Source organism: Bos indicus x Bos taurus, chromosome 21, assembly GCF_003369695.1.
Source record: "Bos indicus x Bos taurus breed Angus x Brahman F1 hybrid chromosome 21, Bos_hybrid_MaternalHap_v2.0, whole genome shotgun sequence".
NCBI classification, from domain to species: domain Eukaryota; kingdom Metazoa; phylum Chordata; class Mammalia; order Artiodactyla; family Bovidae; genus Bos; species Bos indicus x Bos taurus.
In genome coordinates, this window is record NC_040096.1 from 57,245,687 (window position 1) to 57,272,258 (window position 26,572).

The following is a 26,572-nucleotide window of genomic DNA, read 5'->3' on the forward strand; positions in this document are numbered from 1 at the left end:
TGTTCAGTTGTGTCCAACTCCTTGCAGTCTGTCCAACTCTATACAGTCCATGGAATTCTCCAGGCCAGAATACTGGAGTGGGTAGCCTATCCCTTCTCCAGGGGATCTTCCCGACCCTGGAATCGAATCAGGGTCTCCTGCATTGCAGGCGGATTCTTTACCAACTGAGACTGAGCTATCAGGGAAGCCCACCCTCAGAGCATGAGGCCTGAGCTAAGAGTAGACCCAGGTGCTAATGCTTTATTTTCACTGCACAGAGCCAGAGCTGGAAAGAAAGTAGCAGACGGGGGTTGGGTGGCTTCAATAAGGACAGCTATGGAGAGGAGCTAGTGGGATTACCTGGGTTCATGGCCTGTTAATGGTTCTGCCTCTTGATGACTGTCTGCAGGCGGGCTTGTCTCTGAGCCTCGGTTTTGGTGGGGTGCTGGAGCCAGGTCATTCCAGCCCGTGAGAGTTCACACTGCACATCTCTTCCCAACTCGGTGCTTGAAATCAATGCAGTGGGAGCATTTACATCATGGAAATTGGACTATGTCATAAAACTGGGGCTTTCTTTCCCTGGAAAGCTGGTTGTTAAACATTACCAGCACACCACCGTTCAGTTTCCTTGTCTATAAAATGGGGACGGTGCTGCCAACCTCGTGGAACCGTCGGGAGGGAATGTATGTGTGAGCATTTTGCAGACTAAAGCATGATGTGTTCTGTGTGTGTGTGTAGATATGCTGTGCATATTTATATGTAGTTTGTTATAATTCTCACATGACAATCTGTATCTTTAAAAGTGGTGGGGGGCTGTTTCTTTGCAGAAACAGGAAATGGAATCAGGGAGTGGAACAGCAGGTGTGGCAGAGATTCCCAGAGAAATTGGGTGGATGATGTAAGACTGTAAGCCCATCCCGGGATAATGTTTGAGATTGTGAGGTCCTTTCTGGTGAAGCCTGAGGGGTGGGACCAAAGCCCTGTGGGTCATGGAGAAGACGGGACGGAGCATGTCCCACGGTTTTCTCTGTGGCAGTGGCTGTAGTAGAAAGAACCAACACACAGGCAGACTCCGATGTGAAGTCTGCTTTGTCACTTACTAGCTGGTTGAACCTGGGCAAGCTCCAGAGCCCTTTCTGAGCTCAGTGTCCTCATCTGTGACGTGTGTGTTTGGGGAAACCCGTGGAGAGGGGGCCCGTGGGTTTTGGCACCTGTAGACTGTGTGCTGAATTTGCGTTGGTTCTGTTCTCTCCTGGGCTCCCTCAGAACTCTGTTTTCAGCATCTTGGGATTCCAGGTGAACCCCTGGTTTGCTGAGTATAGGTCAGGGGTTGGTCCCAGAAGCTCCCTTTATGCAGCCCAACCTAGAATGTTCTCTCTGTGACTCCTCCTCTACTGAGTTATGACACGGAATATTTCCTGAGAACTTGGCTAGGAACAGTGAGAGAATGCTAAGGAAGTAGGACGTTGAGAGCAATCATCATTCCCTAAGCACTTTATATGTTTTAATTCATTTAATCTGCACATCAGCTCTAGAATATAGACACAATCGCGTGGCAGGTTGAAGGTGGCTGTGCTTTTTTTGACACTCTTCCCATCAAGAAGTGGAAGCTGTGCCTCTCCCCATGAATCTGAGTCCGCTCGGACTGGGCAACAGAATAAGGCCAAAGTGACACTATGCCAGCTCCATGTGTAGCACTTTGGAGAACTGGCAGCTTCTGCCTGGAGTCTGGGAGCCCTGAGTTGCCGTGTAAGAAGTCTGATGACCCTGAGACCACTGTACTGGAGAAGCCTGGAGACTACATGGACATAGAGAGAGGCCCAAGGGGGCCTGGCTGAGTCTAGCCTTCTAGCTGTGCCTGCCAAGGCCCAGGCATGAGTAAAGGCTTCTCGGCCCCTCTGGACCAGACCGATCCCCAGCCAGTATCACCAGGTGACCTAGTCAGTGCTAGAAGGAGCAGAGGAATCTTCCAGCAGAGCCCTGCCCAAATTCCCAACCGACAAAATCATGAGCTACAATAAGAAGGTGGTTGCTTTATGCCACTAAATTTTGTAAGTAGTTTTTTGCACAGCAATAGATACAGAACAAGTACGATCCCTATTTCATAGCTGAGGATACTGAGGCATAAGGAGGCTAAGTATCTTGCTCAGGACACACACTAGTAAGTGGTGGGGTCAGGATTTAAACCCAGGCAGCCTGGCTCCCCAGCACAATGCTCCCTTGACACAATGCTGTACTGCTCTTGGATTGAAAATAGGGCTCTGCTCTCAGGGAAACTTCTATCTACCTCGGGGTGCAGGGATCACATGCACTATATAAAGAATCACCTGAGACATTCAATTATTCATTTACTCAACTTAAGGCCATTAGGCCCTAGGGATACAGAGATGATGATATTAAGAAAAGGTTAGGATTTTACTGTACTCAGAGGAAGGACCCCTGACCCTGGAAGGTGAGTAAGACCCCACGGCTCACCTCTGGGGAGTGAGGACATGTGAATTGTATCTTGAAGGATGACTAGAAGTGTCCTGTTTGAATGAGGGTGGCAGAACACACGAGGTGGTAGGACAGGACATGCAGGGCGTGGAGTTACAGGATATTGGGATGTGTCCAAGGGATGTGGTATCTGCTGGAACGTAGGGTGTGAGGAGTGGGGGACAGGCAGAGATGAGACCATTGGCCAGAGTGGATCACAGAGGGACATGTATCCATGTCCTGCAGCTCAACCTTTATCCTACAGGCCACGGGGAACCCCGGCAGAAGGGCGTTAGGGGTAGGGGCTGGGTGGGGTGAGGCATGATCTGATGCACCTTTTAAACAGAAGTCCCTCCCCACCGGGGGCAGTGTGGAGGCTGCAACAGGGGAGACCCCAGGGGATCGACACCAGAAGGAATTCAAGTAGGAGGTAGCATGTGGGGCCTGGACCTGACAGTGATGTCAGTGTGGGGAGGAGGGGACACGGCCCAGAGGTATCCAGGAGGAAGACTGACTGCCGATTGGCAGAGCTGGCTGAGGAGGGAAGAGGGTTCTGTGGTTCCTGGGGCCCCTGATGTTGGGAACCTGTGCAGTGTCACCCCAGGCCCAGGGGAAGACTGGTTGGACAAGCAGGGAACACGGGGGGCCACCGTGCCAGGGAGAAAGAAGCCCACCACCACCACCCCGGTGCCTGGAGCAGTGCCTGGCACATAGTAGCTGCTCAGAAGGTACTTGTTGAATGAAAATGAATGAAGCCTTGGGTCCAGGCCTCTGGAGGGAGGGTGGAGCCCGAGGTAAAGCTCTGAGAGTCTCTGAGGGGTGAGGTGCTAGGCCCACATCATCTCTCTGTAGTGGTCACCTCTTGTGGGGTCCAGAGGCCTGTTTCCACCTCTGGGCCTAGAGATCAATCCAGTCTTCTTACTGGCCAGTAAAAATGCCACATGGTAGCCAAAGGGGCCCTTCAACTAGATGACAGGCAGAGGAACCCAAGGCTCTGTGAATCTGCTTGCCCGAGGACACTGAACCCTGACCCTGACCCTGACCCTGACCCCCAGCAGGTCGTGGGAAGGTCCCTGCGCCCACAGAGATGCTCCTCGGGCAGCAGCGCTGGTGTCGCTTCCCCGTTCAGGGCAGCACTCAGCCCTAGGCCTGCGGAGGATTTGGGAAATGGGGGCGGTTCTGTAAATACCATTCCCTTTCCTCCACTCCTGCCTTCAGAACCAACGAGGGAATAAAGGATCATAACCTCAGCTTTCAGCTTTCCTACCGATGGACTGATTGGAAGGATGCAGTTTGACCTACAGCCGAAATCAAGTGCCCTAGCGTCACACCTCTCATTGAATTTGTTCCCTGGAACTGAGGGCCTCCCCTGGCAAGGGCCAAGCCTGCTCCGGGATACTCACACCAGGGCTGGCGAGAAGAAAGCCATGTCCTGAGCCCAGATAGCTGAGTATCTACCAGCAGGTGTTTCAGTAGCATCTCCAAGCGAGAGAAATGTCAGTTGACTCGAGACTGGTCCCTTGTGTCTTTTTATAATTTATTTTTGGTTGCGCTGGGTCTTCAGGGCTGCATGGGCTTTTTCTCGAGTTGCAGTGAGCAGGGGCTACCCTCTAGCTGTGGTGCAGAGGCTTCTCATTGCAATGGCCTCTCTCGCTGCGTCTCCCAGGCTCTACAGCACAGGCTCAATAGTTGTGGCGCCCAGGCTTAGCTGCTCCCCAGCATACATGTGGGATCTTCCCAGATCAGGGATTGAACCTGTGTTTCCTGCGTTGGCAGGCAGATTCTTTACCACTGAGCCACCAGGGAATCCCTGATCCCTTGTTCTTGATTCCATACCCTGTGACTCGGCTGGGACGGGATTATGACTCCTGTGAGGCTGAGGTCCTGGGTTCTGAGTCTTGGTGGACGCTCCAGTCTTGCATTCACTTTCGTCCCAGCACTGATGTCAGGCATCTGCGGTGTGCAGGCAGCTGTAGATGTGGCATCCACAGGGCTCCTGGCTCTTGCCGGTTGTCCTGGGAAGCAGGTTCACCCTCTGGTGCTGGGTTTCTGAAACTCAGCACTCTTGGTATTTGGAGCTGGATCATTGTTTGCTTGAGTGGTGGTGGGGCTGTCCTGTGCACTAAATTAGTAAGTTTAGCAACATCTTTGGAAAATCCCATGGACAGAGGAGCCTGGTGGGCTACAGTCCATGGGGTCAGAAAGAGTCAGGCATGACTTAGCAACCAAGCAAGCACGGGCCTCTGCACACTAGATGTCAGTGATACCCCTCACCTCACCCCGCCTTGGATTCCCCCCAACAACCTGAGATGTGTCCATGCCCTGCCACACATGTCCTGGGGGACAGATTTGCTCCTGGCCAAGCACACTGCTTAAGGCTGTGCCATCTAGTTCAGCAACCTCGCGCTGCATGAGGCTACTGAACACTACAGATGTGGAGTCTGAATAGAGATGCTGCTGCTGCTGCTAAGTCGCTTCAGTCGTGTCCGACTCTGTGCGACCCCATAGACGGCAGCCCACCAGGCTCCCCCGTCCCTGGGATTCTCCAAGCAAGAACACTGGAGTGGGTTGCCACTTCCTTCTCCAATGCATGAAAGTGAAAAGTGAAAGTGAAGTCGCTCAGTCACATCCAACTCTTAGTGATCCCATGGACTGCAGCCCACCAGGCTCCTCCGTCCATGGGATTTTCCAGGCAAGAGTACTGGAGTGGGGTGCCATTGCCTTCTCCAGAATAGAGATGAGCTGTAAGTATAAAATACACACCAGATTTTGAACACTACATATGAAAAAAAGGACTGTGATGCGTCTCAGTAATTTTTTTATATTTATAGTTTGTTGAAATGATGCTGTTTTGAAAATGTTGGGTTAAATAGGCCATTACTGAGATTAATTTCACTTGTTTCTGTTTACTATTACTAACGAGTATGGGCAAAATTTAAATTGCACACGTGACTTGAATTATATTTCTATGGGATAGCAAGGTCTCAAGAGCCAGTGGCCCGGCACACAGGTTGGGAGCCTGAGCTGAGTCAGTCTCACTTCCGGTCATATCCTGGTACTACTTCCCAGCTCTGTGACCTTTGGTGAACCACTTAACCTCTCTGAGTGTCACAGTTCTCATAAGTGGCAGCCACTTTCTCCTAGACCACAGATAAGAGTTCTGAAACTCTGAGGTGGGATGAACTTTATAAGCTCCTGAAGCTGAAGCTGGGTTGTTTTCTGGGGACAGTGGTTTCTTGCTGGATCTTCCTGTGGCCCTTGGGGCTGTCCTGCCATCAGGGTGGTGCCCAGGGCATGTCCTTTTCCTCCTGTGTTTTCTGTTCCCAGAGACAGCAGCATCTTTTCATGATGGGTGCAAAGACGCCTCCCCGCCCCTACAGCCTGAGCAAAGGAGCAGGTGGATTGCTTTCCCAGCCTTGCAGCTCCTTCCCCATGGGTAACTCAAGCCCCAGGATGGTTAGCCTCTGCTCAGCATCTCCCCCAACCCCTCCCCGTTTCTTCTCCCCCAGCACCTCCCTGTGGCTTTACTCTTTATTTAGTCTTCCTTTACACTTGACAGTTCGCACATCTGTCCACCGTCTCCCCTTCTGTTTTGGCGTCTGAACCTATAAATAGCTCCCCGGCAAAGTCCCATCTGCTCTGTGACAGCTCGTTCTGCATTCCTTTTCCCACACTTAAATCCTCATCGACGAGGTTGTTAAAAACGGAAGTGCACCGTCCAAGAAAAAAGCAGTTTTTATTACAGCTTGGACAGTGTGGTGGCAGAGGCTACAGAGATGGCTGCCAACATGGATTCAGAGGAAATGCTTTCAATAATGGCAGGACCCATCAAGCATATGGTGTGATCCAGGCAAAGCCCTGGATCTGGGAAAGAAGGAAGGCCCGTCCCCTGCTTTCCAGAAGCTTCGGGCCAGCATCAGACCTGTGAACACACTGTGGTGTGGGGAAATGGTGCTCTCAAGTGGAGTGTGTGTCCAGTGCTGGGCCAGAGGGAGAGGAGCTCGTTCTGCCCAGGAAGCCGTCTCCGAGGGGAACCAGGGGCCTGCTGAGTGACAGAGGTGGGGATGTGTGGTCCATGGGAAGGTGTCCCTGCTAGCTGACGGGTGAAGTAGGCACACTGAGAGTAGGTATGAAGCCCTGGCATGCCCCTCCACCCCGCCCCATGTCACTTCTGCTGAGCAAAAGGTGTCTCATTCACCAGGCTCCTGGGGCTGGTGACACCTGGTCATGACTGGGGCTGTGCCCTCAGTCCAGTTACTTAAGCTCTCTGAGCCTCGGCTTAATTTGCTCATAATATGAAAATAGTGGAGTTATGATAGTTAGAAATACAGAGGCTAGCACATAATAGGCATGTGGTAAATGATAGATGATGTTATTGTTATTAAAACTTTGAAAATGATAACCCTCTATTACTAATCAGGAAGCTCAAATCTGGACAAAACCCACACTGTGAAGTTGGGAGAAGGAGGCAGAACAGCAGTAGTCCAGGCTTAGAATCTAGAGTCCAGAGAGTGCCCGAAATCGAACTCTAGGAAACACCCAGGCTAACCCTCTTTCATCAGATGATAATGCGCCTTCTCTGGACTTCTGTTTCCTTGTCTGTGCGATGAGGGAGGTTGGACAAGAGCTGTCTCTAAGAGCCCTTCTGTTCTGGCCTTCAGTGGTTCCCCATCCATTGAGAGGCAAACTTACAGGTACTTGGATCTAGTCTGAGCAAACTAGGGGTCTGGTAGAGAACTCAGTAAGAAGGCATTCCTGCCTTTTTCATCCTAAAATTCTTAAGATGAAATCAAGAGGAGATGGCTCCTTATGCCAAGAACAACCAGCAAAGATGGCGATGACTCATACTGAGGGCTGCAGCCCAGCTTGTGCACTGCCCAGAAGTGCCTGGTAGGATTAAATCCAGCTGGTGTTCTGCTTGTCAGGTTGTGCAGTTTTCGCAGGGCTGCAGCCACCTGGAGGAAGAGGCCCTTCTTTGCTCCCTAGCCAAACCCTGCCAGGGGGCACTGGGAGCATGTGGAAATGGCCCCTGCTTAGACCCCTGACCATGGCTACCGGGTCCTCCCCTGTCCCTTTCCCATTGCCTCTAGTCAAAGGTGCGTTGGGCAACGGCTTGCTGTGCCCCGCATCTAGTCCTGCCCTGGGGTCCATATTTGATGGGGGAGACTGGGGCCTCAGGAATGATGATCTTACACTGAGGCTTCAGGGTTGCTTGGGACTTTACAGAGGGCAGGCCGGTGAATAGACGAGTGAAAAGACCCCAGGGCCAGCTAGTGAACCAGGGGCCAAGATGCCCACCCTGGATCATGAGTAACAGCCAGGGAGACAGAAAGGGAACGATTTTGGGCACGTTTGCTGATCAGCGTCCTCTCCCAGGTCCCTGATGCCCCCCACCTACTCCCCACTAGACCTTCCAGACCTCTGTGTCACCTTTGAGGGAGAGGCTACTAGTCTTCACTCAAGGCCTGTCTGCAGGGTACCGCCACTCAGCCTCTGCACAGCAGGTGCAGGGCCCGAGAGGGCCTCGGTTACTCAAATCCTCCCTTGGCTGTTAGAGAAAGCAAGTTTCAGAGACTTAAAGGCTTTGGTCTCTGGGCGCATTGGGGGTAGAACCAGGAGCTCAGGCCTGGTCAGTACCGTAGGGGTTTGGGCTTTGCCTGGAGTGGGAACAGACATTTGCCCCGCTCTGTGCTCCCGTCCTTGTATGGTCGGGCATCGAATCTGCTCTGAGACCACAGGAGATCGGCTGCCCGGCACGGGTCTGTTTGTTCTCGCTTCTCCAGACAGCTCTGCCCTCTGCTGGAGGCAGAGCTTCCGGCAGCCCTAGTCCAGCAGCCCCTTCCTTCTGGAGGGGACAGGGCTGTTCTCTCGCTTCATGGGTGACCCAGATGCACTGCGGCAGCATCTGGAAGCAAGTGGTTCTAAAGCTGGGCCTGGAACCACAAGGTCCTCTGGACGCCAGAGAAATTGCCACTCTCTTCAGTTCTACCCCTGGGAACAGGGCAAGGAATTCTCAGCTAACAAAGAAGACTGGGCCTGATGATAGTATGAAATAGTCTTTTTCCTCCTCTGTCACGTACTGTCTAGGTCATGGTTCCCATGGCAACTGTGGTGTTGCTGGGCAGCAGAGGTCCCTCCACCCAGAAGGCAACTGTGTGAACTTCCAGCTGAGGAAGGAGCTAACAGGGGTGGGAGGGACATGAAAGAATGGGCATGGTCACTGCAGGTGACCCCCCTTCCTGTTCCAGTTGGAGCCACTCCCCAGCCTCTGGTCATGTTGGCTTTTCGTTCTCAGGCTCTGCACTCCTGACCTTTCCTATCAGGGACCCAGCTTGGCGATCTAGGATCCCTTTCAGGAAGCAGGATCAGAATCTATTAGAATCTGTCTGGCAACCCATTCAGGGTGTTACATTTCAGGGAAGGTGGGCTCTGCAGTGTCACAGAAGTCTTTGAGGTGGGGGCCACTTCCCGGGCCCACCCAGACTCCCCAAGCCACGTGTGAGGCCGTTTTCTGAGAGGTCCGAGATCCCACCCTCCTGCCAGTAGCAATCCTTCCTTCATCCCTCTGGGGACACTTTTTTTTTTTAATATAAATTTATTTATTTTAATTGGAGGTTAATTACTTTACATGGGGACACTCTTATGAGGCAGTTCTCATCCATCTGGGGCCACATTCCCTAAACGTACACACTGAGGCCTTGATACCTGCAGGGCTTTTTCTTAGATAAAAATCAATGAACATCCCTCCCACCCTTACCCAACCACATTTTCAATCCTCAAAAAGAATGAGCTGGTTGTATTGAACCTCTCCCCCTCAGGAGGGAGTTTCAGATAAGTCCTGTGGCCTAAACCGTTGGCAAATCCCCGTCACCCTGCTCACTTCCAGGCTTCCTCTCAATTTCTAAATCTATTTCCCCTGATTTCCACAGAGCGCGAGCATGATAAATATTTGTCAATGGTTGAATATATAATGTCCTAGCTGAAGAGTAACTCGGACCCAGCCCTTCCAATGAGGGTCATACCTGGAAATTTATTAACGACTCCTGTTGTCAAAAGGAATGTGTTTGAACAGAGATCGCTTAGGTTGACAAGGCCGTCTGCCAACAGGGAAGACAGTTTACATTTCCTGAGTAATCTGTACATTTCACATTCTTTTCATGATGATGATCTTTTCCTCATCAGAGCCCAGGGTCAAGCTTAAGTGAACAGATGCTCACCTTCACTTACCAGTAAAGACGAATCAGACCCTAAAGAAGGCACCTGCCAACAGCCATCTCTGCTTAAAAAGAACATGCTGGAGAGAGGGTTCTCACTTGTCAGTTTCATTCACCTCAGTCACTGGGAGTGTGTGGCAAAATTAAGCCAGGTGTGGCTGATGTTTACCCTTGGACCAACTATGAAGAAAATGCCTGCACAGGAACTGAGGAGTAAGATGGCACAGGGGACTTTGGTCTAGAGAAGAATAATAGCTGGTTAAAGACCCTCTCATACCCTAATTATAACAGTTTGTTGTGGTAGTGGTTAAATTGCTAACTTGTATCCGACTCTTTGTGACCCTCTGGACTATAGCCTGTCAGGCTCCTCTGTCCATGGGATTTCCCGGGCAAGAATACTGAAGCGAGTTGCCACTTCCTTCTCCAGGGAATCTTCCTAACCCAGGGATTGAACCCGCATCTCCTACATTGGCAGGTGGATTCTTTACCACCGAGCCACAGGAAGCCTCTAATTACAACAGTAGATACTACCAAATGCAAAGACGAGTTCAGAGTTCATTAAAGCAGGTTGGACATATAACTATTGAATTATTTACGTGACACCATATGAATGCTTACTATTTCACAAATTTGGACAGTATTCATTTTTTTCTCACTCAAGTAAATATTTGAAAAACCCTGTTCAAGGATGAAAAGACAAGTTACAACTGGGAAAAAATATTTGCAAATCACACATCTGATAAAGGCTTTGTATCTATATCAGAAAAAGAACTCTCAAAACTCAACAATAAAAAACAAGTAACCCAAATAAAAATGACCAAAGGATCTGAATAGACATTTTTCCAAAGTATATATGCAGATAGCCAATAAATCCATGAAAATATGCTTGACGTCACTAATCCTTGCGGAAATGCAAATCAAAACCACAGTGAGGGATACGTGTATATGTATGGCTGGGTCCCCTTCTCTGTCACCTGAAACTATCACATTGTTAATCAGCTATATACCCCGATACAAAATAAGTTAAAAACAAAAACAGTGAGATACCATTGCACACCTGCTAAGATGATTCCAATCAGTAACAAAGTACTAGCAAAGGTGTGAAGAAACTTATTTTTTAAATTTTATTTGTGTGTTTATTTTTGTCTGCACCGGGTCTTCATTGCTGCTCACGGGTCTTCTATGGTTGCAACAAGTGGGGGCTACTCTCTAGTTAGGTGCGTGGGCTTCTCATTGCCATGCCTTCTCTTGTTGCGAAGCACACACTCTAGGGCACGTGGGCTTCAGTAGTTGTGGCTCGGGGGCTCCATAGCTGTGGCATACAGGCTTAGTTGCCCTGAGGCAGGTAGAATCTTCCTGGACCAGGGATAGAATGTGTCCCCTGCATTGGCAGGTGGATTCTTAACCGCTGGACCACCAGGCAATGAACGCCTGTGGAGAAACTTAAACACTGCGAGTGGAAATGTTAAATGGTGCAGAAGCTTTGAAAACCACTCCACCAGCTTCTTAAATATGTAGAGTTACTGTGCATGCTGTGTGTGTGCTCAGTCAGTCAGTTGTGTCTGGCTCTTTATAAACACGTGGACTGTAGCCTGCCAGGCTTCTCTGTCCATGGACTTTTCTAGGCAAGAATACTGGAGTGGATTGCCATTTCCTCCTCCAGGGGATCTTCCTGACCCAGGGATAGAACCCCACGTCTCCTGCGGCTCCTGCATTGCAGGCAGATTCTTTACCGCTGAGCCACTGGGGAAGCCCATAGAGTTACTGTTGCTGCTAAGTCACTTCAGTCGTGTCTGACCCTGTGTGACCCCATAGACAGCAGCCCACCAGGCTCCACCATCCCTGGGATTCTTCAGGCAAGAACACTGGAGTGTGTTGCCATTTCCTTCTCCAATGCATGAAAGTGAAAAGTGAAAGTGACGTCGCTCAGTCGTGTCCGACTCTTAGCGACCCCATGGACTGCAGCCTACCAGGCCTCCCTGTCCATCACCATCTCCTGGAGTTCACTCAAACTCATGTCCATCGATTCATTGATGCCATCCAGCCGTCTCATCCTCTGTCGTCCCCTTCTCCTCCTGACCCCAATCCCTCCCAGCATCAGAGTCTTTTCCAATGAGTCAACTCTTCGCATGAGGTGGCCAAAGTACTGGAGTTTCAGCTTTAGCATCATTCCTTCCAAAGAACAGCCAGGGCTGATCTCCTTCAGAATGGACTGGTTGGATCTTGCAGTACAAGGGACTCTCAAGAGTCTTCTCCAACACCACAGTTCAAAAGCATCAATTCTTCGGCGCTCAGCTTTCTTCACAGTCCAACTCTCACATCCATACATGACTACTGGAAAAACCATAGCCTTGACTAGACAGACCTTTGTTGGCAAAGTAATGTCTCTGCTTTTGAATATGCTATCTAGGTTGGTCATAACTTTCCTTCCAAGGACTAAGCGTCTTTTAATTTCATGGCTGCAGTCACCATCTGCAGTGATTTTGGATCACTTTATTTTGGATTTATTTATTTCCAAAAAATAAAGTCTGACACTGTTTCCCCATCTATTTCCCATGAAGTAATGGGACCAGATGCCATGATCTTAGTTTTCTGAATGTTGAGTTTTAAGCCAACTTTTTCACTCTCCTCTTTCACTTTCATCAAGAGGCTCTTTAGTTCTTCTTCACTTTGTAGCATAACAGTGGTGTTATCTGCATATCTGAGGTTATTGATATTTCTCCCGGCAGTCTTGATTCCAGCTTGTGCTTCCTCCAGCCCAGTGTTTCTCTTGATGTACTCTGCATAGAAGTTAAATAAGCAGGGTGACGATATACAGCCTTGACGTACTCCTTTTCCTATCTGGAACCAGTCTGTTGTTCCATGTCCAGTTCTGACTGGTGCTTCCTGACGTGCATATAGGTTTCTCAAGAGGCAGGTCAGGTGGTCTAGTATTCCCAAGTCTTTCAGAATTTTCCACAGTTTATTGTGATCCACACAGTCAAAGGCTTTGGCATAGTCAATAAAGCAGAAATAGATGTTTTTCTGGAACTCTCTTGCTTTTTTGATGATCCAGTGGGTGTTGGCAATTGGATCTCTGGTTCCTCTGCCTTTTCTAAAACCAGCTTGAACATCTGGAAGTTCACGGTTCACGTATTGCTGAAGCCTGGCTTGGAGAATTTTGAACTAACACCCAAAAAAGATGTCCTTTTCATTATAGGGGACTGGAATGCAAAAGTAGGAAGTCAAGAAACACCTGGAGTAACAGGCAAATTTGGCCTTGGAGTACCGAATGAAGCCGGGCAAAGGCTAATAGAATTTTGCCAAGAGAACGCACTGGTCATAGCAAACACCCTCTTCCAACAACACAACACATGAACATCACCAGATGGTCAACACCAAAATCAGATTGATTATATTCTTTGCAGCCAAAGATGGAGAAGCTCTATACAGTCAGCAAAAACAAGACCGGGAGCTGACTGTGGCTCAGATTATGAACTCCTTATTGCCAAATTCAGACTTAAATTGAAGAAAGTAGGGAAAACCACTAGACCATTCAGGTAAGACCTAAATCAAATCCCTTATGATTATACAGTGGAAGGGAGAAATAGATTTAAGGGACTTGATCTGATAGAGTGCCTGATGAACTATGGACTGAGGTTCGTGACTTTGTACAGGAGACAGGGATCAAGACCATCCCCATGGAAAAGGAATGCAAAAAAGCAAAATGGCTGTCTGGGGAGGCCTTACAGATAGCTGTGAAAAGAAGAGTTGCTGTAGGATCTAGCAATTCCACTTCTAGGCATACACTCAAGATATGAAAATATATGTCCATGTAAAAATTTGTACACAAATGCCAAGAGCAGTATTATTTGTAGTAACCAAGGGGTGGAAGCAACCCAAATATCTATCAGTGATGAATGGATAAACAGAATGTGGTATATCCATCTAACAGAATACTATTCAGACATAAAGAGGAGTGAAGTGCCACTGATGGCACAGGGAGAGCTACTCAGTCCTCTGTGATGACCTATATGGGAACGAATCCAGAGGAGAGTGGACTTGTGTATTCATGTACGGCAGAAACTAACACAACATTGTAAATCGGCTGTAGGTGCCCAGTCGCTCAGTTGTGTCCCAGCTCTACGGCCCCATGAACTGTAGCCTGCCAGGTTTTTCTGCCCGTGGAATTTTCCAGGCAAGAATACTGGAGTGGGTTGCCATTGCCTACTCCAGGGGATCTTCCCCAACCAGGGATTGAACCCCAGTCGCTTGCATCTCCTGCCTTGGCAGGTGGATTCTTTACCACTAGCGCCACCTGGGAACCAACTATACTCCAATAAAAGTTAACTTAAAAAAAAAACAGTAGTGAAGTGCTGAGGCTGACTCCTGCTACAACACGGGCGTGGACAAACACTGACATAATGATGCTGAATGATAGAAGCCAGGCCCACAGGACCACATGTTGTATGATTCCATTTATACAAAAAGTGCAAAATAGGCAAATCCGTGGGGACAGGAAGTAGATTCGTGGTTTCCAGAAGCTAGGAGGAGGGAGGATTGGAAAGTGACTGCTGACGGGTATTACATTTCTTTGGGGGGATAATGAAAATGTTCTAAAATTGATTGTGGTGATGTTTGCACAAATCGGTGAATATACTAAGACTATCGTGCACTTTAAATTGGTGAGTTGTGTGGTGTGTGAATGATATCTTAATAAAATGGTTTTTTTAAAAATCCAACATTTGAAAACCTGTCCAATTAGAAAACAGGGAAAGACGTGAATAGACACTTGAGCAGAGCGGATGTGCACAGGAAAGGGCGTTCAGCATCTTTTTGAAACGCAAATTAAAGCCACAATGAACTAACACTCGATACCTAGTGGAATGGCCAAAATAAAAACTAGTGAGCACACCCAGCTGGCCAGGATGGGGAAGAAGCTGCATCGCTGCTGCGTAGCTGGTAGGAATGTGAAATGGTACAGCCACTCTGGAGAGCAGCTCAGCCCTTCCTTTGAAAAACAAAGGATGGACTCCCCATGTGACCCAGCAAATGCACTTGGGGGCATATATCCCAGAGGAAGGAAAGCATATTTTCATGCAGAAACATGGACCTAAAAGTTCCACAGCAGCTTTGTGCATAATCACTAAAAACCAGAAATTCCCAGATGTCCTTCAGTGGGTGAATGACCAAGGTACACCCAGACCATAGGTTACTACTCAGCACTAAAAAGGAACTGGGGTATTGATTCACTCAATAACTTGGATGACCCTTGAGGAAATGAAGCAGAATGGGAAAAGCCAGTCCCAAAGAATATGTCCTGTATGACCCCATTTATATGACATTCAATCATGTGATCAAAGAGATAGAAAACAGATTGTGGTTGCCAAGGGTTGGGGTGGATGTGATATGAAATACCTTGATAGAGGTAGTGATTACAGGCAGCTGGGATTTACACATGGGATAAAATTGCATAGTTCTCTACATACACACATTCATATGCACAAGAGCTAGTATAAACCTGCTAAGCTCTGAATGAGTTCTGTGGATCACACAAAGGTTGGTTTCCTGGTTCAGATCTTGTCCTCTAATTAAGCACCCTGATATTGCCATTGAGGGAAACTGGATGAAAAGTGAAGAGGGCCTCTCTGTTTATCTCTGCAACTTCCTGTGGACCTGTATTTCCAAAGAAAACATTTGCTAAAGAAATAGTTACATAAATATTGGAGAGCTAGCGATGTGCTAAGCACCATGCCTGGTGCTGAGGGTACCATGGAGAACTAAAGATATGTACACCATTCCTGCCTTGGCAGTTCATTTGTATTACTGAGTGATAAAATGGAATTTCCTAACAAATGAATCTTCGAACAGCTTTTGGTTCTTTGTGGATTACTCGTTTTGATGTTGAGATTGTAAAGACCAGAAGCCAGGCTGCTGTGCGTGGAGCCGGACTCTCCACCTTGTCTTGACTCAGCCTTGATGGTGAGTCAGGAGGAGAAAGGTTTCTTTTTCTCTAGGCAGCGGCAAGTCCCATTGTTGGCACCTGTTGTCAGCTGGGGACATAGCAGATGGGACTAGCTGGTGCTGTTTTTTCTCCTCACTCTTTGAAAGAGAGATGGTTTAGACGGGGGCTGGTCTTTCCCACTGCTCTTTCCACTGAGGAGGCTGGAGGCTGTACACAGTGGAGGAGTCACCGCTGCTCAAGTTTTCAGAGGGGAGCAGAGGGAGCCGGCATCCTTGTTGGGAACACCCAGTGGGTGACCCGGGGAGCTTGTCAGCCCTTGCGGGGCTCGGAGGGGAACCAAAGTAGCATGAGCCAAGAGGACTCTGGAGACCACTTAGCTCCTAAGAAACATTTACAGAGAAATTTAGAACATTCGAGAAAAATTTAGAGAATCTTCATAGTTTCTCTGCTTACAAATGTCACATATGCTCATTATAAAAGTGCCAGAAAAACGTAATACAGGAAGTGAAATTCAGTCCACGGTGTGTGTATGCATTTTCTTTTTTTTTCTTAATCATGACTTTGTTGAGATGTATTTACTTCATGTAGTCAGCATCATACAATTCACCCATTTAAAGTGTATGATTCAGTGGCCTTAGGTATATTCAGTTGCCCAGCCTACCAGGGTCAATCTGAGAACATTTTCAACACATCAAAAAAGAAGCCTTGTGTTGTAAAATGTGAATGTACTTAGGCCACTGAGTATTCTTAAAAATTACTAAAATGCTAAATTGTATGTTTTTTATAGTTTATGTGTGCTCACTCAGTCGTGTCCGACTCTATGATCCTGTGGACTGCAGCCTGCCAGGCCCCTCTGTCCTTGGAATTTTCCATGCAGGAATACTGGAGTGATTTGCCATTTCTTTCTCCAGGGGATCTTCCCGACCCAGGGATCAAATCTGCATCTCTTATGTCTCCTGTGTTGGCAGGCGGATTTTGTGCCACTGCACCATCTGGGAAGCCGTATCGTGATAGAATACCCTTTTTGCCAAGCATGCTATACAGAGAAGTTTACAGTCCTTGCCTTCAAGGCAAAAGACAAATGAGGAGGATTAGCAAGGAAGCTCGAAGCTGGGTCCTCCTTGCCTGGGGAGAGAGCAGGAGCAAAGGCCTGGAGGCCAGCAATCCCAAGTCGAGGTGTGGCAGGGTTGGCTCCTCCTGGAGACCAGGGAGAATCTGTTCGGGCCTCTCCTGGCTTCTGGTGACAGCTGGCAACCCTTGGCTTTGGCTGCATCTGCCTCCATTGCACGTGGCTTCTCCTCTCTGTGTCTGTGTCCCAGGTCTTCACCTGTTTTCTTACAAGAACACCCATCATTGGGTTTAGGGCCCACCCCAATCTGGTCAGACCTCATGTGGACTTGATTCCATCCGCCAAGACCCTGTTTCCAAATAAAGTCACACTCGCGGGTACCAGGGGTTAGGATCACAGTCTGTCTTTCTGGGAGACACAGTTCAGCCCACAGCAGACAGGTACTTTATTCACTCTGTTATACAGCTGAAGGGGTTTCCCAGGTGGTGCTAGTGGTAAAGAACACGCCTGTCCATGAAGGAGACATAAGAGGCGCAGGTTTGATCCCTGGGTTCAAATGATGCCTTGGAGAAGGAACTGGCAACCCACTCCAGGATTTTTGCCTGGGAAATCCCATGGACAGAAGAGCCTGTTGGGCTACACAGTCCATGGAGTCACAAAGAGTTGGACATGAATGAAGCAACTGAGCATTCAGGCACACATACAGCTGAAGAAACTGAGGTTCAGGGACGCTAAGCAATCGTGATGGAGACATGTTCACACTCAGGCCATTTGGTCGGGGCGCTGCACACACCCACCGGCCCGTGCAGGACACAGGGCTGTCCTGGAAGCTGAGCGCCAACCCACCCTCTGGAACAAAGGCCTGTCTAGCTCTTACTGATTTGCGTTCACCTCTGCTCCAGAACAATGTGAGGCTGCCTGTCGGGGCTCCTTCATGTCCCAGGTGTCCCTTTGGGCCCCTGGAGGGAGGGCATGAGCCACGTGGTGGGAGGCCTGAGACCCTGGCCAAGGCACCACGTCCCCCCTCACCCCGCCGAGGCCTCTGCTCCTCTGGGGTCCCTCTGCCAGACAGACTTTTATGTTTTGAACTGTTTATTCATTTCTGTACTTTTATTCGTTTTTGGCTGTGATGAGTCAGTTGCTGCACATGGGCTTTCTCTAGTTGCGGCGAGTTGGGGCTACTCTCTAGTTGGGGGGCACAGGCTTCTCGTTGCATAGCTTCTCTTGTTGCAGAGCTCTAGCTCTAGAGCGCGTGGGCTTCAGTAGCTGTGGTGCATGGGCTTAGCTGCTCCATGGGATGTTCCTGGACCAGAGATCAAACCCATGTCCCCTGCATTGGCAGGCGGATTCTTAACTAGAATTCTCAACTAGACGAGCAGGGAATCCCCAGTCAGACTTTTAGCAGACATTTATTATCTCCCAAACTGCATACTACATCATGAGAAACACTGGGCTGGAAGAAGCACAATCTGGAATCAAGATTGCCGGGAGAAATATCAATAACCTCAGATATGCAGATGACACGACCCTTATGGCAGAAAGTGACGAGAAACTAAAAAGCCTCTTGGTGAAAGTGAAAGAGGAGAGTGAAAAGGTTGGCTTAAAGCTCAACATTCAGAAAACTAAAATCATGGCATCTTGTCCCATCACTTCATGGGAAATAGATGGGGAAACAGTGGAAACAGTGTCAGACTTTATATTTTTGGGCTCCAAAATCACTGCAGATGATGATTGCAGCCATGAAATTAAAAGACGCTTACTCCTTGGAAGGAAAGTTATGACCAACCTAGATAGCATATTGAAAAGCAGAGACATTACTTTGCCAGCAAAGGTCCGTCTAGTCAAGGAAATGGTTTTTCCTGTGGTCATGTATGGATGTGAGAGTTGGACTGTGAAGAAAGCTGAGCACCGAAGAATTGATGCTTTTGAACTGTGGTGTTGGAGAAGACTCTTGATAATCCCTTGGACTGCAAGGAGATCCAACCAGTCCATCCTAAAGCAGATCAGTCCTGGGTGTTCATTGGAAGGACTGATGCTAAAGCTGAAACTCCAGTACTTTGGCCACTTCATGTGAAGAGCTGACTCATTGGAAAAGACCCTGATGCTGGGAGGGATTAGGGGCAGGAGGAGACAGGGACGACAGAGGATGAGATGACTGGATGGCATCACCGACTTGATGGACATGAGTTTGGGTAAACTCCGGGAGATGGTGATGGACAGGGAGGCCTGGCGTGCTGCAATTCATGGGGTTGCGAAGAGTTGGACACGACTGAGTGGCTGAACTGAACTGAACTGAAACTGCATGCCACACATAGGCCCTGCTGCTGCTGCTGCTGCTGCTAAGTTGATTCAGTCTTGTGCGACCCCATAGACGGCAGCCCACCAGGCTCCACTGTCCTTGGGATTCTCCAGGCAAGAACACTGGAGTGGGTTGCCATTTCCTTCTCCAATGCATGAAAGTGAAAAGTGAAAGGGAAGTCGCTGAGTCCTGTCTGACTCTTCGCGACCCCATGGACTGCAGCCCACCAGGCTTCTCCGTCCATGGGACTTTCCAGGCAAGAGTACTGGAGTGGGGTGCCATTGCCTTCTCCAACATAGGCCCTGAGGAGGGCTCAAGTGTGGGAAAAGCCCTGGCCCTGGCAGGCAGGAGCGCCCCTGGGTGTGGCCTTGCTGTGCTATTCCCACGAGCAGGACGGGGAAGTATGAACTGGGGGCTGGGGGTAGGGCAGAAGAGGCCTGGTTACAAAGAAACAAACATGACCTTGATCCGCCCTTGTGCTTTGACAGATCTACTGTTTTCACAGTAAAAAGGGGACTGGGCCACTATATCCAGAACTGTGCGTGGCCCCAGCCACACAAATGGATGAGCCCTGGTCCTTGCTCCTGAGGAAGGGACCAGAGTGGGCGTAAACTAAGTCTAAAGGAACTGTGGGCTTTATAGAAAGTCGTAGGGGCACAGGAGAGGAAGGGACTGCTTATCTTAAAGGTTTCATCTGTGTCTGCAAAGGTCAGACCACGTCTCAGTGGTGAAGGAAAACTGCTCATTGTTGAGCAGGCCCGGTATAAAGAAGCTAGGCTTTTTGCGTGCATCACCACTAATTCCTCTTGAAGGATTCATGAGAAAGGTCTTAACTCCAGTTTACAGATGGAGCATCCACTCTACCTCTCCCAGCAACCGGAGATCTTTTGATCCCAGCCTATAAATGGCACCCCACTCCAGTACTCTTGCCTGGAAAATAACATGGACAGAGGAGCCTGGTGGGCTACAGTCCATGGGGTCGCAAAGAGTCAGACACAACTGAGCAACTTCACTTTCACTTTCCCTTGGTCAGTTGGTGCTGCTAAGGTCCGTGATGCACGGATGTGCCACTAGGTGGTGCTGTGGACCACCTCATGTCCATTCATTCACAAAGGGTGGTAATTCCATGCCCTGATGTTTCTCTGACTTGTTATTTATGGGCATCTTGCCAGTACCTCCAAGAACTGTAACCTACTTAATGTTTTTCTTTAAACTCTCTTGTAAAATTTTTATATCTATCCTAATGAGAGACCATGATCTCTTTGCTATAAATAAATGATGAATGTAATTCCCTGGTGGCTCAGGCAGTAAAGAACCCACCTGCAGTGCAAACCCAGGGAGATCTGGGTTTGATCCCTGAGTCGCGAAGATCCTCTGGAGGAGGACATGGCAACCCAGTCCAGTATTCTTGCCTGGAGAATCCCCATGGTCAGAGGAGCCTGGCGGGCTACAGTCCATGGGGTCACAAAGAGTCACACAGGACTGAGTGACTAAGCACGATCTTTTTAAAAAAATCATGTTAACTGTTTAGAACAGTGCAGTAGCATATAGAAAGAAGGAAAGTATTAAAATAAAGTTATTAGAACAAAACATGTTGGTTTGCGTATCGTAGATCACCAGTGCAGCAGAATGCTGTCCTAGGCTTTGGAAGCAGGCTGCAGTCAGCTAGACACAAGAGTGCTTAGTGTTGGAAGGGCTCTTCCCTTTGCACGTAGAGGAACTGGGGTACTGAGAGGGGAAGGGGCAAACCCATAGTCATACTGTCTACCTCAAGGTTGGAGCCAGACCTGGGACCCAGCTCCAGCCTTATACCTACCTCCACCCCGTGGATGCTCAGAAGAACCTGAGGAAGTTGGAAATGAAGTGTGAGGCACACATGTTTCTTGGCCCTCTGATGCCCGGGAAAGTTCACTGTGGGTCCCACGTGCAGAGAGCATCACTTGTCGGGTGCATGGGGCCCTGGGATGAGAGTCAGGCGGCGTGGGGGCGGGCGGCTGCCAAGACCCCTGGTGAGCAGCTCAGCATCTCTGGGCCCCTGGCCCTGGTGCTCTGCTGCAGGGCATGGTGTGGTACCATGCTCTCCTCTGGGCAGTTCACCCCGGCTTCGGGCCCTGACTGCCACATCCTGGCACCCTGCCACTCCATGGAGCCACATCCACCCAGGATGGGCTCTCTCTCCCTTAATCCCTCTTCCTTGTCAGAGCTGGAAAATATGGGTGTCACCCTCCCTCTTGGGTTACTTGTGCAGCCAAATCAAGTGAGGTTCTGACAGGCCCAGGGATTCTTGGGCTAAAGGCCAGTGGCCGCACTGGACCAAGGAATCTCCTGGAAGCTAAAGCAGAACAGGGACAAACCATCCTCTGCTGGCCCCCACAGTCCTCAGAATTGTCAAGTGGAGATGACCCTGAATGTTTAATTCGGGACGTTTTCAAGTTCTGCTTTTGCAATCTAGAATCTTCAGTGTTATTTCACTCAAAATGGTGCATGTGTTACTAGTTAACACCAGTTGCTGTAATAAAGAGGCCCCTGAAATCTTGGGCTTCCCTGGTGGCTCAGGTGGTAAGGAATCCGCCTGCAATGTGGGAGACCTGGGTCTGATCCCTGGGTTGGGAAGATCCCCTGGAGAAGGGAAAGGCTACCCATTCTAGTATTCTGGCCTTGAGAACTCCATGGACTACAGTCCATGGGGTTGCAAAGAGTCGGACACAACTGAGCGACTTTCACTAAAATCTCAGGATTAGCACCACAGAAGTTCACGTCTCTCCTCCCTACGGCCCAATGGGCTGCTGATGTATTTGTGACTGCAGCAGGCTGGGCCCTGCAGCAGGTGCCGTGACCCACAAGTGAGCACAGGGCAGACCCACCCTCCCTAGGGACACCCCCTCTCCTCTGACAGGGACACTCATCCAAGCCTCTGTCCTCTCTCCTCAGTACTGTACCTGGAAGGCTCGGTTCTTGTGTTTGAGGACATCTTCAGACTGATCGCATTCTACTGTGTCAGTAGGTGAGTATTCCTCGCCCCACAGGAGGGCATCTCATGGCAACAGATGTGCATGCATCTTGGGTGGGGGCAGGGGTGTCACAGGGGAGCCCCCAAGGGAAGGGTGCAGCCCACAGGATGCAGAGAGGGGGCAGTCCCTTGGCTTCGCCCTCGTACCCATGGAAGGCGGGGGCAGTGCCGGCTCTCCTGCTTTCTTTCTTTAAAGGTCCCCCCTCACCTCCACCTGCCCCCTTGGCTCACTGCCCATCACCATCTTGTCTTCCAGCTTTCACAACAGCTTGGGGTGGGTCCTGTGCTGACCTGACCCGCCCTGTTGGAGGAGTTCTAGAAGGAACTTCCTGTAGGGGCAACAGGAAGGGCTGATACTCTTCATGGGAGAAAGCGTGTGATTTTTGAAGCAGCTGCTGGGTGGAGTGTGTGTCTGTAACCACCCTCAGAACTGCTCTGTTCATTCAGAACTGGTTGCAGGTCAACAGGAATTTAAAAATACATTTTGGTGCCAAGAAGCCAATGGCTTACGCTACAGGGATTTGACCAGGGCTGGGCAGGATGTCTTGGGGCCCGGGGCCCCCAGGCTCACCTCTCCCTGCTTCAAAGAGACCATTCATGCTGCCTTCACTCAACCCAGGACAGCCCTCCCACCTACCAGGACCCTCCTGGGCCCGGTGGGCAGAATTGAGATGCTGATAATAAGATGCTAACCGCTCCTGCCTGTAGGGGGCTCTCCAGGTACTCAATGAGGTGCTAGGGTTTTATATCCGTTATTTTCTTAAATCTTGCCAACAGTTCCACCCCGTTAAGTGCTCTTGTTAGTCCACCACCTCCCCGGGTTTTTTTGACTGCTCTATGCGGGACATGGGATCTTAGATCCCCAACCAGGGATCCAACCTGTGCCCCCTGCCATGGAAGTGTGGAGTCTTAACCACTGGGGTGCTCTTGTTAGTTCCATTTTACAGATGAGGAAGCTGAGACTAGAGAAGTAAGTTGCTCAGGGTCATGAACCTGGTAAATAGCAGGGTGGAGATTCAAAGCGGAGTGCCAAGGCCCGTGGTCTTTGCTACAGCCGTCCCCCTGTGTACATTCTCCAGTGATTCTGATGATCTAGCATGTCCTTCTAGGCCCACAAAGCCGAGCATCAGGGCTCCCTGGCCCTTTGTACGTTATGACAGGTCAGGTTCTCAGAGTCAGGCCCTTTCCTGTTCTGAGAAGTTCTACCTTAGTGGAGATGACAGCCTAGAGTTTGGCCCAAGATAGATGCTTCCAGTGAGTGAATAAATGAATGAATGGTGACGTAATTGCAGAGCTCAGAATTTGAGCTAATCTTTCTGTCTCAACTCTCTCCTGTAAAATGAGAACACCACCCATGCTGTAGATGCTGGAGAAAGAAATGAGATAAAGGGACAGCATAGTACTGACACCCAGGAGGTGCTCTGGTTCTGATTCCATGGGTTGGGCCACAGGAAGGTGTGCTCGGGTGGTGACGTCATCTGTATGAAGCGAGATCCAGAGCCGTGGTCACCAGACACCACTGTCACCTCCCACCCGCTCCTCCTCTGGCTGCTGTTTCTCCACGTTCCAGAAAAGCAGATGCTTTTCACCTGCCCTCAGACACTCAGGCAACCCACTGGAAGGTCACAAGGCTCAGAGGCTGGAACTCCTGTGTTTGAGGGGAAGGGGCATCAGCTCCAAGGCCACCTCTCGGGAGTGAAAGTTGCCAAGGAAGGGCCGTCGACAAGAGTGGAGAGCCCATTCCTGGCTGTGTGACCTTGGGCAAATCCCCCGACTTTTCCCGGCCCCAGTCACCTCACGTGTCAAGGGGATCCAAGACAGAACCCCAGAGTGCTAGAGCTGTGTTCCTCTGTGAGGTCTGAACAAGCAGCCATCTTCAGAACCAAGTGCCCAGAGGTCACGGGAGGCGAGCCAGAGATGCAGATTTTAGGTGCCTTTGTGTTCCCGGCAGGGCCTTGCACAGAGGGGCGTTCTGAGATCTGCTAAAGCACAAGCTGGAATCAAAATTGCAGGGAGAAATATCAATAACTTCACATATGCAGATGACACCACCCTTATGGAGAAAATGAAGAGGAACTAAAAAGCCTCTTGATGAAAGTGAAAGAGGAGAGTGAAAAAGTTGGCTTAAAGGTCAACGTTCAGAAAACTAAGATCATGGCATCTGGTCCCATCACTTCATGGCAAATAGATGGGGAAACAGTGCAAACAGTGTCAGACTTTATATTTTTGGGCTCTAAAATTACTGCAGATGGTGATTGCAGCCATGAAATTAAAAAACGCTTACTCCTTGGAAGGAAAGTTATGACCAACCTAGATAGCATATTCAAAAGCAGAGACATTACTTTGCCAACAAAGGTCCGTCTAGTCAAGGCTATGTTTTTTCCAGTAGTCATGTATGGATGTGAGAGTTGGACTGTGAAGAAAGCTGAGCACCAAAGAATTGATGCTTTTGAACTGTGGTGTTGGAAAAGACTCTTGAGAGTCCTTTGGACTGCAAGGAGATCCAACCAGTCCATTCTAAAGGAGATCAGTCCTGGATATTCTTTGGAAGGAATGATGCTGAAGCTGAAACTCCAGTACTTTGGCCACCTCATGTGAAGAGTTGACTCATTGGAAAAGACTCTGATGCTGGGAGGGATTGGGGTCAGGAGGAGAAGGGGACGACAGAGGATGAGATGGCTGGATGGCATCAACGACTCGATGGACATGAGTTTGGGTGAACTCCGGGAGTTGGTGATGGACAGGGAAGCCTGGCGTGCTGCAATTCATGGGGTCACAAAGAGCCGGACACAACTGAGCGACTGAACTGAACTGAAACACCCAGGTGATACAGGCCAGTCCTGGCTTGAGACAGAGCCTGCTCCCTGATGGGCCCTCGGGGCCCCTGTGGCCTCAGCACCTGTCCACTGAGCACAGTCCCTGCAAGAGTGAGGACCAGCCCTGGTTCGGTCACATGGGCTCATGAAGGCCGGTCCTTCTCCAGTGCTCACTTAGGAGCACGTGCTGTGGTCCACCACAGCCCGTCCTTGGGGTGGGAGGGCATAGATTTGGCTTCACGGTGTCTGCCCCAAACCTCACTGGAACTCTCATGCTCCTGGCTGGATGGTAGATGGTGTGAGAGTTCTAGAGAGTCTGAGTCCCATAGTCACCCAGGGAGCTGGTTAACACTTCCAGGGCCCACCCTGGGGATTCTGACTAGCAGGCTGGGAGTGGGGCACAGGAATCTGCATTTATAACACACACACAATCCACATTTATAACACACACACACACAATCTGTATTTATAACACACACACAATCCACATTTATAACACACATGCATAATCTGCATTTATAACATACACACAATCCACATTTATAACACACACACAATCTGTATTTATAACACACACAATCTACATTTATAACACACACACACAATCTGCATTTATAATAAGCCTGTCTGCAAACCAAAGTTTGGGAACCGCTCCTAAGAAAAGGATACTAACAGTTAGCTGAGGGCCCCCGGGGGCAAACTTGGAGAGGAGAACCATGGGCAGGGGGCATTCAAGGGCCTCCCCGAAGGAGGAAGCAGCAGGGCAGTGGGGTGCAGGACGGGGACAGGAGAGAAGTCCCGCCAGGGTCCAGTGCCAGGGTGCCTGGCCTCAGTGGATCCCTCTCTCCAGCAGCTCCGGAGCACAAAGCAGACCTTGGGGTCCACCATAAGCCATGGGGCTGGACTTCTGTGCCCCCAAGCCAGCACGCCCAGGCACGTGTGGTGCTCTGTAGGGCCACTGGAGCAGGCGCTGAGGCTCCAGTATGCCAGGACAAGCCTCTGGGGGTCATGGGTGCTGGCCCTCAGGAGCAAACTCCGCAGAGGCTGGACGATGGGTGCGGAGCTGGTAAAAAACACTGAAGTGTCTGGACGGGGCGGCAGCAGTGACTGCTCCAGTCAGCTCTGTGGACCAGGCGTCTGTTGAGTCGGGCTTACACTGGGTGCTGCCCACAGAGCTCTCTCTAACCTGAACGGTGCTGCAGGGTGGGGCAGGGGGTGTTATCACTACAGACCCACTTCATGAGGCTTGTGACCCTTGTCCCATGCTGTGCCGAGGATCAGACCTTTGCAAGGAGCTTAGCAGAGCCCCTGGTCTGGAATGAATCCTCCAGGAGGCATCAAGCATGTTCTTCTTGCTGTTATAAATGAAGATGCTGCAGCTGGAGTTGGCCAGCCTCGGTTCACCCAGCTCAGTTCTGAGCCAGGTCTGAACCCCAGGTTGTCTGACTGCCGAGCCCAGCTGCCTCTGCCCGGCATACAGGGCCAGGCCCGTGGTCCAGAGGACGCGGGTCTGCTTTCTCTCCAGCAGCAGCTTCTCCCCTTCCATGTGCGGGGAGTCTAGGCCCTCTTGGTGAGAGGGGTGACACTGATGGCCAGGCAAAGAAGGGCAGGAAGAGAATTCGGGTAGAGGACACAGCGTGGGCGAAGGCCTGGCAGCGGGCCTGCTGCAGGTTGCTTGGCAATGGCTTCCTGGGAAGAGCTGGACATGTGGGTGGGGGATAAGGTGCCTGGAAGGCCTGAAACGCCGAGCCCAGGAGCTGCATGCA

General features: G+C 50.0%; 1 protein-coding gene across 1 annotated transcript in view; it reads left to right on the plus strand.

Annotated features, from left to right (window-relative positions):
* RIN3 (Ras and Rab interactor 3) overlaps positions 1-26,572 on the plus strand; it is a 136,400-nt gene that overhangs the window by 71,687 nt on the left and 38,141 nt on the right. Inside the window, exon 4 of the mRNA XM_027520982.1 lies at positions 21,912-21,984. Coding sequence (XP_027376783.1) covers positions 21,912-21,984 — 73 coding nt within the window. The remainder of the gene's footprint in view (positions 1-21,911; positions 21,985-26,572) is intronic.